Source organism: Actinia tenebrosa, unplaced genomic scaffold (genome assembly GCF_029948245.1).
Source record: "Actinia tenebrosa isolate PJP-AT-01 unplaced genomic scaffold, QUT_ActTen_1.0 PGA_scaffold12__29_contigs__length_12842862, whole genome shotgun sequence".
NCBI lineage: Eukaryota > Metazoa > Cnidaria > Anthozoa > Actiniaria > Actiniidae > Actinia > Actinia tenebrosa.
In genome coordinates this window covers 5,664,674-5,677,943 of record NW_028292572.1, presented here as the reverse complement: position 1 = coordinate 5,677,943, position 13,270 = coordinate 5,664,674, and the positions used below count along the sequence as shown (strand labels likewise).

Below are 13,270 nucleotides of genomic sequence, written 5' to 3'. Positions count from 1 at the left end.
CTGATCAAAAGAAATGACATACCCTGGTTCATTGTGAAGTCAAGAAGGGCTTACTCTAGCACTTTTGTATTGATAGTATTCCCCGAGAACTAATGGCGTGGACGTTGCAAATAATGATAAAATGTCTGTAGGAAAGCACAAATAAACCGCCTGATGTCAGCGTAAGCCAAACCACATCGAGTTTGAGTCAAACGGTGTTGGGGCTAGTGTGGTTTGAAGGATTTGTTTGTTTTGTACGGATAGGGAAAGAAAAGTTAAACTTCCTGAGACCATACTTGATTGAAAATTTCATCTTTCTTTCCATTTTCTGCACTTCTTCTAAGCCACATCTTCCGTCCAAAATCTTGGATCTTTTAATCGTCTTGAAATGAAGCACCTCGCTTAGGGACGGACCATTAGATTTTCGAGGGGTGGGGGGGTGGGCAAAAATAAAAAGTAAAAAAAAGATCGAGCACAGCTTTAAGGAGTGAAAAAAAATCGTGCATAAGAAAAGTGTCAGGAAAAAAATCCAAATTATGTCCAAAAAAAATTCCTACACAGCCATGAGGAGTAAAAAAAATGTCCTGCACAAAATAAATTGTCCAATCCCCCCCTCATCAAAAATCTAATGGTCCATCCCTTAACCAAGCATTGATCAATGTTTAATGTCTCTACAAAAATTGCGCTGCCTATAATACTTTGCGTCTTGGGGGTTACACCATCATCATCATCGTCATCCTGTGTGGCACGTAGGGCCAAACACGTTGGGGGCTTACCAAGCTAGCAAAATGGCGTCGTGCGGTGTAATATGTTAATTCTAAAATAACAGTTATAATCTTGCGTTCTGTTTGGTTGGTGGGAGCGCGTGCTTTATGGGAGTATACAGCACGCAATTTACTTTCAGTTGCCTCATTTCTATCCAAAATAATGTGTTTTGCTGAGTGTTTTGTTTACAAATACACGCATGCGCTCACTGTACAATGAACGAGAAATTTTCAATACTGGATAAAGTTTAAGGGTAAGGCTACGATAATTTATTTAACTCCAATAATACGTGGAGTGTTCACCCAACCAAGCTAGCTTGGGTAGCCTGTGTAGCCTGGGGTAGCCAGTTAAAAGTTTTGAAAACACCACGCAAATTTCCTTGAAAATTTTATTCAACGTCAAAACTACTCAAAATATTATATTATTATTGATTGATTATGATAAATGTTTTTTTTTTGGAGGCTGCTCCAAGGGGTGGAGTGCCCCTTCACACTTTAAAGTAGGAGTCCCATTGATCTCATTGGTTTGGGTTACCTGTGGTATTGAGCCAGCGGATTCCCCTACGGGACAAGGGAGTCGACAAGGGATCATATTATGGCGGCCAAATTTCGTCTCTTTTTATCAACAAACGTCTTTTTAAACACGAATAACTTACGTTATTCCGTAAGACTCTGCTCATCTCTAACCCAGACCAACAGTTTACGTACCAGCAGAGCAAATAACCATATATCGTATTTGAATACCGTGAAAATGGCTTCGTATACCACAGGGAAGTCTGGTGTAGTAGATCTGTCTGGTATTTACCCTCCAATAGTAACACCGTTTGATAGTAATGAGGACGTATACGATAAGGGACTGCAAGATAACATGGAGATGTGGAATTCTATTCCTTTTAGAGGTAGGGTAGCTTGGTTTTGTTGGTATTTAGAGTTTTTGCTAGAGTACAAACACTATAAGTGTGTAACATAAATACCACTAAATACTGCTAAATACTGCTAATCCTATTGTTTTCTATTGTTTAATTAGCACTATTTACTACTAAACAGTGCAAAGTGTTGCACACTTTTAGTGTTTGTACTCTATTATATCAAGAACATAAATTATTAGCATATTTAACGTGGTTTTTTTTTTGCCCGGGGGGAGGGGGGGGGGTACTCAGCTATGTTCACTATACAGGTACAAGCCAGTATGGTTTTCAGCGATCTTGCTCTGGAACAGGGTATGAATTTCTGGGATTTTACTCTGGAACAGGATCAGGGTTGAGAGGGCTCAGCAGCACATCCCTACCCTAAATGGGAAAGAGTACCCATGCAGAAACTTGCCATGTTTAAGGGTCCACTCATTGTTATTATTTGTATTTTTGGGGAGGGGAGATGTGGGAGAAACAGGTAAACTTCTATTTTATTTGCCTTCCCCCCCCCCCCCCCCCCAAAAAACCCTCTGTAAATTTTGTACATTCATGTAGATTAGTCTGTATTTGAGGGGTTTTATAAGATTTAAAAAATTAAAACACACTAAACAAAGTTCATCAAATTGCTTTCTACATGTATACTGTACTGTACTGTATAATTTTTCAAAAAAATAATTTTGACCCTAATAGATAAAGAAAGTTACATGTACTACTCTCCCCCTCCCTCCCAATATGGTTTACAATACAAAGTATCCCCCCATACCTACCCCCTCGTTTAATGTAATAACTTCTCCCCATTTGAAAAGTCTATTCTGTCATCCCAAGTAAAGCAATTTCAGATTCCTTAATGTCTTGAAAATATGAGGTTTTAATTCATTAATAACAGTCACCCCCCTTTACTTGAATTCCTGTAAACACCCTTTGCAATAGTCACCCCACTTCTAAAATCCTTGATCCATTCCTGACTATATCCTGTGTTACTTAAGGTAATTCCCATATTGACATATAAATTGACATATTTGGAGAGCATCTAGCAAAAAAACGAGAATTGTGACCCCATCTTTTTATTGCAGTTTTTAAATGTCCATAACATAATTAATGTCCATGCAAAGTTTCAGGACAAAGTTTTTGGCAAAATTTCTTTCAAGGGAATTACCTTAAAAGCTAACTTCTCTGATGCTCATGCACTGAATCACAGTTCAGACATGTGCATTGCTTATTATTTATTGCTTATATATATCAAATAGAATTGCATAAAATCAGATATTTGTATAGGTAATAATATAGTTTCGAGTGCAATTTGGAAATAATTTACACGAGTTTATTTTTGAAAGAGCTTTCAAATTCCTGAGAACGTCCAGAGAAGGAAGGCTGTTCTGTAACTATGGCAACTGCTATAATCTGATTGGCTAATTCAATTTTTATTGTTTTTTTTAGCCAATCAGAATCCTGAAAATTTGTAATCTGCACTGGTATTACGGAGTTTTTGCACTGGTATTTCATTTGAACTGCACTGCCGTCAGCCAATCAAAATTGAGTAAATTTTTCATGTATGCTAGTAATGAGGATAGTTGAAGTCATAATTTGTTGGGTTTTGCAGGATATGTCGTCCAGGGATCTAATGGAGAGTCTGCATACATGCGTCCAGAAGAGAAGGTTGAATTAGTACATAAAGTGAGACAGCTTGCTCCACAAGACAAGCTTATTCTAGCTGGTTCAGGCTGCGAAGGTAAATGCTCCAGTTAAATTGCCTAGACAGGGTTTATTCTCAGGCTTTCAAATGTTATTGATATGACCCTGAAATATAACCATCATGGTGGATCAAACTCAAAGCACAGTTAAATGCTTTGAAAACTTGAAAACTCCTTGAATATAATTCACGTTTTCAAGGGCACTTGAAAAGCTCTTGAATTTTATGATTTTAGCGAAACTCCTTGAAAACTCCTAGAATGTTTGCTTTGATCATTACTTGCATGGTTCTGAAATAGATCTAGTCAGAAAGATTGGAAAATCTGAAAGTCGGACATGTGCAACCACCATGTAAAACCTTGGCATATTTAGCTGCACATACTCCTTGAAAGTTCATTTTTGGGTCCTTGTATGCTCCTTGAATAGTCCTTGAATTTTAAGTGGTTACCTCAGCACGAACCCTGTAAATTTCTTAAATCACAGATCAAATTGGAATTTAGCTCATTGTTAGGTTTAGCTGAGGGGAAAACTAGAGAACTTGGGCTAGAAGAGGCTAAAAGAGCTGCATGTAGACCATGGCAATGCTATGGTAATACAGGCTGTAGGTAGATTGCAGGCACTAAATCTGTGAACTATAATTAGTACTAATTAGTACTATTTCATACAGAATCCTTTGTTTTCTATTGTTTATTTATTACCATTTAGTACTAAAAGTTAGTATTTGTTTCATGGGTTTAGTGCGTGCACTCTACTGTAATAAGCAATAGGTAATAAGACAGTGATAGGAGATAGGTTTTTCCAAGATACAAGAACAGCTGGAATTACTTGTATGTGATTATTCTTGTCAATAACACAGACGTTGCTGTTAAGTTATTCAGTGTTGTTCGTAATTAACAAAACCATTTAAAATATCACAATTATTTGTGTTTAGATACATGCCAACTGTGCCTTCCAGTCATGCAATCGCCAATCACTGATCGTCATTTGCCGCTTGCCCCTGCAACGTTTTTTGAAGTAGCTGTATTTATTGTCACAGCTGAATGTTTCTCTTGTTACATTACAGTACAGAGACATAAGCAGCCATTTATAATGCTTTTATAAAATATTATTGAATGATTTTGCGCGAGCGTGTCTCTGTCCTCTGATATAAACACGGTTAAATAAGCCAGCCAAATCAGAGTGCACATTAAATCTCAAATATTTTATAATTTGTTATATTCTCTACTTTCACATCCCTATAATCCTTTGCGTCTCTGGGGGGGGGGGGGGGGGGGGGGGGGGGTAACCAGAGGGTAAAAACCCACTTATTTTGCTGAAGGCTGATCAAACAATGTTGCCAAAAATAAAATGAAGAAGTAAAAACAGAAAAAGATAGAAGCTTGAAGACGTTTAAGGTACATTTTAAAAACTTTTTCGTAAGTCAATACATTTTCTGTAAGACAACAAAACTCTTGATGATCTGTACACGTAAAAATAACTTGGAATAAACTGATAATCAGTATTGTACAGATAAAAGCAGGTATAATATAAATCCAATTAAGAAACCTTTCAATTTGGGACAGTTTTTTGATTGGTTATCCCCAAAGATGCAAGGCATTATGAGGATGTGAAAGTAGAGAATATACACAGTATTTTGTTATTAGGTCTTTTGTATATCATTTAAACCTTTTGATGTTCTAACCTACATTTAGTAACGAGAGATACTATTGAGATGACCAGGAAAATGGCTGATGCTGGTGCTGATGCAGCTCTTGTAGTAACCCCCTGCTTTTTTAAAGGCAGCATGACCGCTGATGCTTTGGTAGCCCATTATATCAAGGTATGGATAATTAGTCCACAGGAAGCCCATACACTACACACATATTCTAACTGTAATCTCTAATGTAATGGCTTTTATCTAAGTCACATAGGAATTTTATTGTCAGGCACAAAATGACTCACCTATTGATTGATTAACTGAGTGATTGATTGACTGTTTGATTTATGGGTTCCTGGTGATAGACTGACTGACTGAGTGCGTGCACAGGCCGATGGTCTGTCTGGCCAACTGTCACTAACCAACTAACTGACTGACCAAAGACCTGATAGATTGATTGACTGAATAACTAATTGGTGTTGTTGGTTAGCTATTGATTGATTGATTGCATGACTGATTGATTGATTGATTGATTGCATGACTGATTGATTGATTGATTGATTGCATGACTGACTGACTGATTGATTGCATAACTGACTGACTGATTGATTGATTGCATGACTGACTGACTGATTGATTGCATAACTGACTGACTGATTGATTGATTGCATGACTGACTGATCGATTAATTGATTGCATGACTGATTGATTGATCAATTGAATGATTGATTGATATTTCTAGGTAGCAGACAATTCCCCAATTCCAGTGATATTGTACAGTGTTCCTGCCAACACTGGGATTGACATGTCAGCAGATGTTGTAATCAAACTCTCCTCACATCCAAACATTATTGGTGTCAAGGACAGTGGAGGAGATGTAAGATCAAATGTTATTGTGTAATACTATGAATTATATTTTAGCTAATCTTTGAAGGATAGATCCGAGGGGGTTAATTGGGTGGCTGCTCATTCTCCATTCAAACTCTGTTTCAACTTAAAAAATATGTTCAACTCTCGCCTTGTGGAGACCCCAATATTATGGACACCTCACTATTGCAGAAAGGAAAATCAGCAAAATCTTGACAAAGAAATGACCATCATTAACTCTCGCTATTGTGGATGACCATCATTAGGGACATCAAGTGATGATCCTGAGGTTGTTTGCTGTAACAAGAGTTGACTGTAACAATGAAGAGCATCCAAACAGTTGCTTTCTGCCAACGTACATGACAAAGAAGTTAGAATAGTTTTCCATTTAAAAATGTACTTCTCCATTTTAAAAAATTAATGTACTTTAGAAAGTCATTTTGCCAACCAACCAGCAGGATTATTCCACATCTGAACCAATCAGGATTAAGTATAATGATTTTTAGTTAATATGTGGACTTATACAGCGTATAGACCAATCACTGGATTGCCATTTAATATGATATATCACACTTAGGCCTAGGGCAAACGTTGAACTTTCCATGCACCAAACTTAACTACATCAAAGAATGCCGCCTCATTATCACCTGATATCCATTGTTTTTAATGAGTTCGGTGCATGGAAAGTTCGACGTTTGCCCTAGGCCTTACACACTATTTACCAACATGAAAACTTTTCTATCCATTTTTTTCGATACTATTTTCAAATAAAATATTTATAAATTCACCCTTGATCTGTCATTAAATGTTGTTGAGAATGATGAGAGGATGTCATCGAAACGTCCAGCAATTCTTACGGTTATTTTCTTAATCAAATGTCTATCAAGATCCATACTAATAACAGGGTTCGTGCTACTCCTTAAACTCCTTGAAAACTCCTTGAATTTAATTCACGTTTTCAAGGGCACTTGAAAAGCTCTTGAAATTTATGATTTTAGCGAAACTCCTTGAAAACTCCTTGAATTTTTGCTTTGATCATTACTTGAATGGTTCTGAAATAGATCTAGTCAGAACGGAAAATTTGAAAGTCAGCCATGTGCAACCACCGTGTAAAACCTTGGCATATTTAGCTGAACATACTCCTTGAAAATTCATTTTTGGGTCCTTGTATACTCCTTGAATAGTCCTTGAATTTGAAGTGGTTACTTCAGCACGAACCCTCTAATATATTTTTTTCTTAATATTTAACTCCATTTACAGCAGCTGATAATGAAAGTAATGCTATATTTTCAGATAACAAAGATAGGATACATGATTCACAAGACAGCTGAACATAATTTCCAGGTGCTTGCTGGTTCAGCAAGCTTCCTTTTAGCATCATACAGCCTTGGTAAGTAGTATGATTATGATATATCCTACTTATATTGTATCAAATTGAGCTGATCCTCGCAGTATATGAAGCTGCAAATTGAAAATTCTGGATCTTGAACATATGAGGCTTCAAGGACACATAAGTTGGGTTTATCTGCCTGATAGGAGAGAAATATAATATGTTTATGAGAATATATATGAAATATATATTTGTACTACAGTTGTAGTGTATCAAATTGAGCTGATCCTTGCAGCATATGAAGCAAGTCTTGAAGGGGATTTGAACCGGTGCCCTGGCAATTCCGGTGCCATGCTCTAACCACTGAGCTACCAAGTCTCATATGAGACTTCAAGGACACATAAGCTAATATTGCTATATATCTTCAATTGACATTAAAAAGTATGCATATAAAGGCTCTCTCAAGGTAAAATTGAATACCACTAGACAATGGTAGCTTTCAAAGGTCTCTCTTTGATAGTGCAATTATTGCAGTCCACCTCTGTCTTAGCAGTCCTTCCTCCCAAAAATAAAAATTCTAATCAAAGATTTTGAAAATGTTACTAACAATCTTTATTATGTTGATAGGTGCTGTTGGTGGTGTATGTGCCCTGGCTAATTCACTTGGCAGGGAGGTCACTCAACTTCATCAGTTATTCAAAGAGGGGAAAATGGAAGAAGCCAAACTATTACAACATAAGCTAATCCTGCCAAACACAGCTGTAAGTCAGTAAACAGCAATCATGGACAATCTACCATACCAACCAACCAACCAACACCCACCATGCACAGTTTACAGTACCAATACCCTACCATGTACAACCAACCAACACCCTACCATGTACAACCAACCAACACCCTATCATGTACAACCAACCAACACTCTACCATGTACAACCAACCAACACCCTACCAAGTACAACCAATCAACACCCTACCATGTACAACCAACCAACACCCTACCATGTACAACCAACCAACACCCTACCATGTACAAACAACCAACACCCTACCATGTACAACCTAGCAACACCCTACCATGTACAACCAAACAACACCCTACCATGTACAACCAAACAACACCCTACCATGTACTACCAATCAACACCCTACCATGTACAACCAACCAACACTCTACCATCTACAACCAACCAACACCCTACCATGTACAACCAAACAACACTCTACCATGTGCAAACAACCAACACTCTACCATGTACAACCAACCAACACCCTACCATGTGCAAACAACCAACACTCTACCATGTACAACCAATCAACACCTTAACATGTACAACCAACCAACACCCTACCATGTACAACCAACCAACACCCTACCATGTACAACCAACCAACACCCTACCATGTACAACCAACCAACACTCTACCATGTACAACCAACCAACACTCTATCATGTACAAGCACCCAACACCCTACCATGTACAACTAACACCCTACCATGTACAACCAACCAACACTCTACCATGTACAACCAACCAACACTCTACCATGTGCAACCAACCAACACTCTACCATGTACAACCAACCAACACTCTACCATGTACAACCAACCAACACTCTACCATGTACAACCAACCAACACTCTACCATGTGCAAACAACCAACACTCTACATCCAAGGATGCTATTTACCATGTTTACGCTTACATGAAGTTTTTTTTATTATTTATTGTTGTTGCTTTTTATTGATTGATATTCAATACTACTAGGTGACTAAGACATATGGAGTATCAGGTCTAAAAGCCTCCATGGAAATGATGGGATACTACGGTGGTCCTACGAGATCACCTCTTCTTCCACTCAAAGAACCACAACTAACAGAACTCAGGAAGATTTTCAGCATTTTCGATGGTTTTAAATGATTTTTTGACATTTGATATTCCATGGGAGACTAAGTCTAAAGTATTACATATATCAGGGTTCGTGCTACTCCTTAAACTCCTTGAAAACTCCTTGAATTTAATTCACGTTTTCAAGGGCACTTGAAAAGCTCTTGAGTTTTACGATTTTAGCGAAACTCCTTGAAAACTCCTTAAATTTTTGCTTTGATTATTGCTTGCATGGTTATGAAATAGATCTAGTCAGAAAGATCAGCAAATCTGAAAGTCGGCCATGTGCAACCACATTGTAAAACCTTGGCATATTTAGCTGAACATACTCCTTGAAAATTCATTTTTGGGTCCTTGTATACTCCTTGAATGGTCCTTGAATTTTAAGTGGTTACCTCAGCACGAACCCTAATATATATCCAGCTAAACTGAAATAGTGACGTAGAAATGACGTCACTGCAAAACTGAGGTGTCCTGAAGCCTGTGAAAATTGACCAGTGAAAAAAACCTGTCCACCATTGCAATAACGATATAAAGCTCATTCGTTATTGTGTTATTTTCTGTATTGTTATCAACCTCTTATTAGCAAATGCTATTATTTTTCATTTGGTGGCTTGGAAATCTATAATTTCAAGAGGAAAAGTGACTCCTCAGTTTTGCGAATTTTCTCGATTCTGATTGGTCAACATTGATCAGCTTGATGTAGGTGAAATTACAGAATATTTTAGGAAATATTGCAACAAATTCATTACCCAGACTTTAAGTTATGAGTTAAAACTCGCATTTGAAGGTCATGAAAGGTTCAGTTTGTCGAAAATTTTCTACTCTGGTTATTAGCAGCCATTAATTAACCAGGGGTCTTTATTTTTTGCTTTCTTTGGTGCTTGGGATACCCGTGTTTTAAAGAAGGGAGCCTGGGGAGAGATCTCACTTTCCTCGTTCAATCTCTAGGTCTAAGTTTTCATTTGTCACATCACTACAGTTCTCGATATTCAGCGAATTCTGTACTTGCAACCTGTTTACTTCCAATCCTCGAACCTTCTCAATAAAAAAGTACCTTTCCTTTAAAAAAGATTATTAAATTCATAGAAAGATACTAAATTTATTGAATGAAAGAATTTTCAAAAGATATAATATTCCTTATGCAACACCACTTAAAAAAAGGTAATAATTATTCACGATTGCTAGAAAACTATTCTCAACACAAGAAGATAAAAGCATTGCAGTCCTGAGAATTCTTACCAATGGTTTTATGTTCACAGTGAAATATGATGACCATCACGTGGTACTCTTGGTCAATGAGAAAAAAGAAAAATATAAACTTTGACACTTGACAGAAAAATATATCCTTATAGGTTACTTGGAGATAGCAAAGCTTAATATATAAAACGTATAGATCAGTGTTTTTTTGACCAGAAGCAGCAAATAAATACATATTTTCAGATAACGTAGTTACATGGTCTATTAAAAAGCTTTTATTATATGCATATCTAACCAACAGTCCCTTTGTCAAAATAGTTGGATTTAAATTTTTGGCAGCCATTTTGGCAAACATTGTTTTGGCAAATGGTCTATAAACTAAGAAGGTTGCCTGATACCTTCTTATAAAAGTTTCTGAACTGGTATAACGTCTTCTAGTAAGAGTAAAGTCATTTGAAACTACCACTTGTTTTTCTGATTTGTTATTATGTATTACGTCATGAATTACGTAAAAATCACATTGAAAAAATCCATTTTACAAATGGTTTTATGTATGAGCTCAAAACAAGAAAAATATTAAGAGATTTCAATCCTTTACATAGTGACCGTGGCTAGTAAATAGCTCTGGGAAAAGGAAAATGTAGTAATTAACGTTTACACAAGTTCCAATTTACGGCAAACATTCCAATCATTCCCTGGATATTTATAATAGCATTTTTTACGCTTTATAAAAATAGATACCGGAAAGCCTTGTGGGATGGAAATGCGGACTAATGGAGATTTTTTTGATTTATGACGTAATCGAAGCCTTTATTTGTGTTAGTGCGCTTTTTTAGAATAACTTACCAATTTCTCGCGCGCTGATTGGTTATTTTTTATCATCAATAAGAGGACAGACAGATAAAGCTGACGTCAACGAACGCGCGCTCTTTCCGTTGGTTGTTTTGATCGATAAAAATGAGAAGTTTTTATCGTTTTTGTTATTGCAAAAAACAAATAGACATCAGCTTTTTAATTGTCTGTCCTCTTATTGACAATAAATTTCGTCATCACATTGTCAAAGTAGTATGCGGATCTCGGCTACGCCTCGTGGATCCACACTACTTTGACAATGTGATGACGCAATTTATCGTCAATAAGAGGACAGACACATAAAAATCTGATATCAATTTGTTAATTCGATAACACGATCAATAGTGTGCCATACCCCCAAGACATCCGCACGAGACATCTAGCACGAAATCACCAAGGGAGAGACCAGCCAGCCCCCAGACCATATCAGCTAATCCCTTGCACTCTGCCACGCACGGAACCGGTTGAAACTTTTGTGATAACAAGAAGCCCTATAGGCGTTCACTGGTTTACCTGTATAATGCACAAAGGCCTAGTACGGCTGAAGAAGTTATGAAATATTTACCAAAAGATAATTGAATTTTTCACAGAAAAGAATGGTTTCGTTTAACTTGTCTAAGACGATCTTCTCTCTTAGGTGTTCTCTACATAATATTAGAATAATTGCAATTTCTTCCCTTTTGTAGGCTATAACAAACAATTTTGCGTTTTGCATGTCACACTACTTGTTAATTTGATATCATACGCCATGACGCTACAAGAGCAAATATCCCAATGTTCTCAGTCCGAATCACCAATTAATTTTCTTATCTTTTTACCATCCTTTGTTATTATATTATTTACTGGGGTGGCTGTTTAATACCCTTGTCAAAAAAAGCAGAAATTGCGCAACTGTACCCAAAAGTCTTCGCGGCACCACTCACTAGTCCTTTGCGGTTATATGATATGTTCTTGTCAGCAAACTTTGCCAGGAAAGATAGGAAAGCATAGCTCTACTTTTCGCGGATCGATATTGCTTATATGACTGATAACGCCTCATCGAACTTATACAGGATAAGCAACCGACTAGGAGTTAATCTTTTTTCACTTAAAAGATTGTCTTATTGTTGAAGATTTAAATCTAATAAAAAATAAATTAAAAAGAAAGAAAAATCTTATGTGGATATAATGGGAATCGAACTCACCAAAATAAATTCAAAAACAAAAAAACAAAAACAAAAACAAAAAAACAAAAAAAAAAAAGAAAAAAAAAAAGAAAAAACGATTCCACTTTGCCATACCCCCGAGACATCCGCAGAGCTGAGGCGGCGTATGGACTTCGGACCTGACGGCGATTAAATCCTTCTGCCCTTGGGTGTACGAATTACGCAAGAAAATGTTCTAGCCGAAGCATCAGGGGAGAGACTAGCCGGCCCCCAGACCATATCGGCTAATCCCTTGCATCTCTGCCACGCACGGAATCGGTTGAAAATATAATGTTAAAAAGTCTAGTCTATTCGGTGCATTGTTTTCACGGCTATTGTTATGCTGATTCACCTTTAACCGCGGTCCAGTGGATAAATCGTTGTCGTTCAAGATACTGAGTCAAGCTCGTCTGAGGAGGGTTAGCACTTGGATGGGTGACCCAAAAATTATACCTACTCACTTTTTTGCTCCTTTTTTCGTTTTACTTCTTTTGGTTTTTAAAATGATAGAATATAGAATAGTGAAGCTTTTCTATTTTTGAGTAACCTATTCCTGTCTACCCAAATCCATCACATTGAAATCTATAGAAAATTCCTGAAAAAAAACTGCCGGCCATTTTGTATTTTCATATTGGAGTGTCTCTGACCGGCAGCCGGTCAATAATTTCCAAACACTAAATGGACAGGCCGTTCCATTTACTTTTGAAAATTCAGCTCAATCCATAACCAAAATTAAAACTCGAACAAACCTTTTTATGCATTCTATAAGTCTAAGTCCAAAATGGCGCACGGCCGAGGTAGTTACATGAAAACGAGGCATCCAGGGCCAAATGCGAAGAATTAACATGGTGTCAATGCAAAGTATACACTTGTTCTCTTGTTCCGGTCTTTCTTTCATGTCATTCAGGAACACAGAAATTTTTTGGCATCAAATTATAAGAAAATACGGTAAGTTTGCAAATTTGGCCC

At 37.0% G+C, this 13,270-nt stretch overlaps 1 protein-coding gene across 1 annotated transcript; it reads left to right on the top strand.

Moving 5' to 3' along the window:
• Nucleotides 1-1,293: 1,293 nt before the first annotated feature.
• On the top strand, nt 1,294-10,512 carry LOC116307006 (4-hydroxy-2-oxoglutarate aldolase, mitochondrial). The gene is made up of 7 exons (XM_031717149.2): nt 1,294-1,642; nt 3,255-3,383; nt 5,035-5,162; nt 5,722-5,856; nt 7,140-7,236; nt 7,804-7,937; nt 8,946-10,512. Exons 1-7 carry the CDS (start codon nt 1,339-1,341, stop codon nt 9,096-9,098), a joined length of 1,080 nt encoding a protein of 359 aa, XP_031573009.1. The 5' UTR covers nt 1,294-1,338; the 3' UTR covers nt 9,099-10,512.
• Nucleotides 10,513-13,270: the final 2,758 nt, after the last annotated feature.

Coding starts and splice junctions, on each gene's coding strand:
- LOC116307006 (XM_031717149.2), top strand. CDS start 1,339: ATGGCGGCCAAATTTCGTCTCTTTTTATCAACAAACGTCTTTTTAAAC. Junction 1,643..3,254: donor GAATTCTATTCCTTTTAGAG/GTAGGGTAGCTT, acceptor TGGGTTTTGCAG/GATATGTCGTCCAGGGATCT. Junction 5,857..7,139: donor TCAAGGACAGTGGAGGAGAT/GTAAGATCAAAT, acceptor CTATATTTTCAG/ATAACAAAGATAGGATACAT.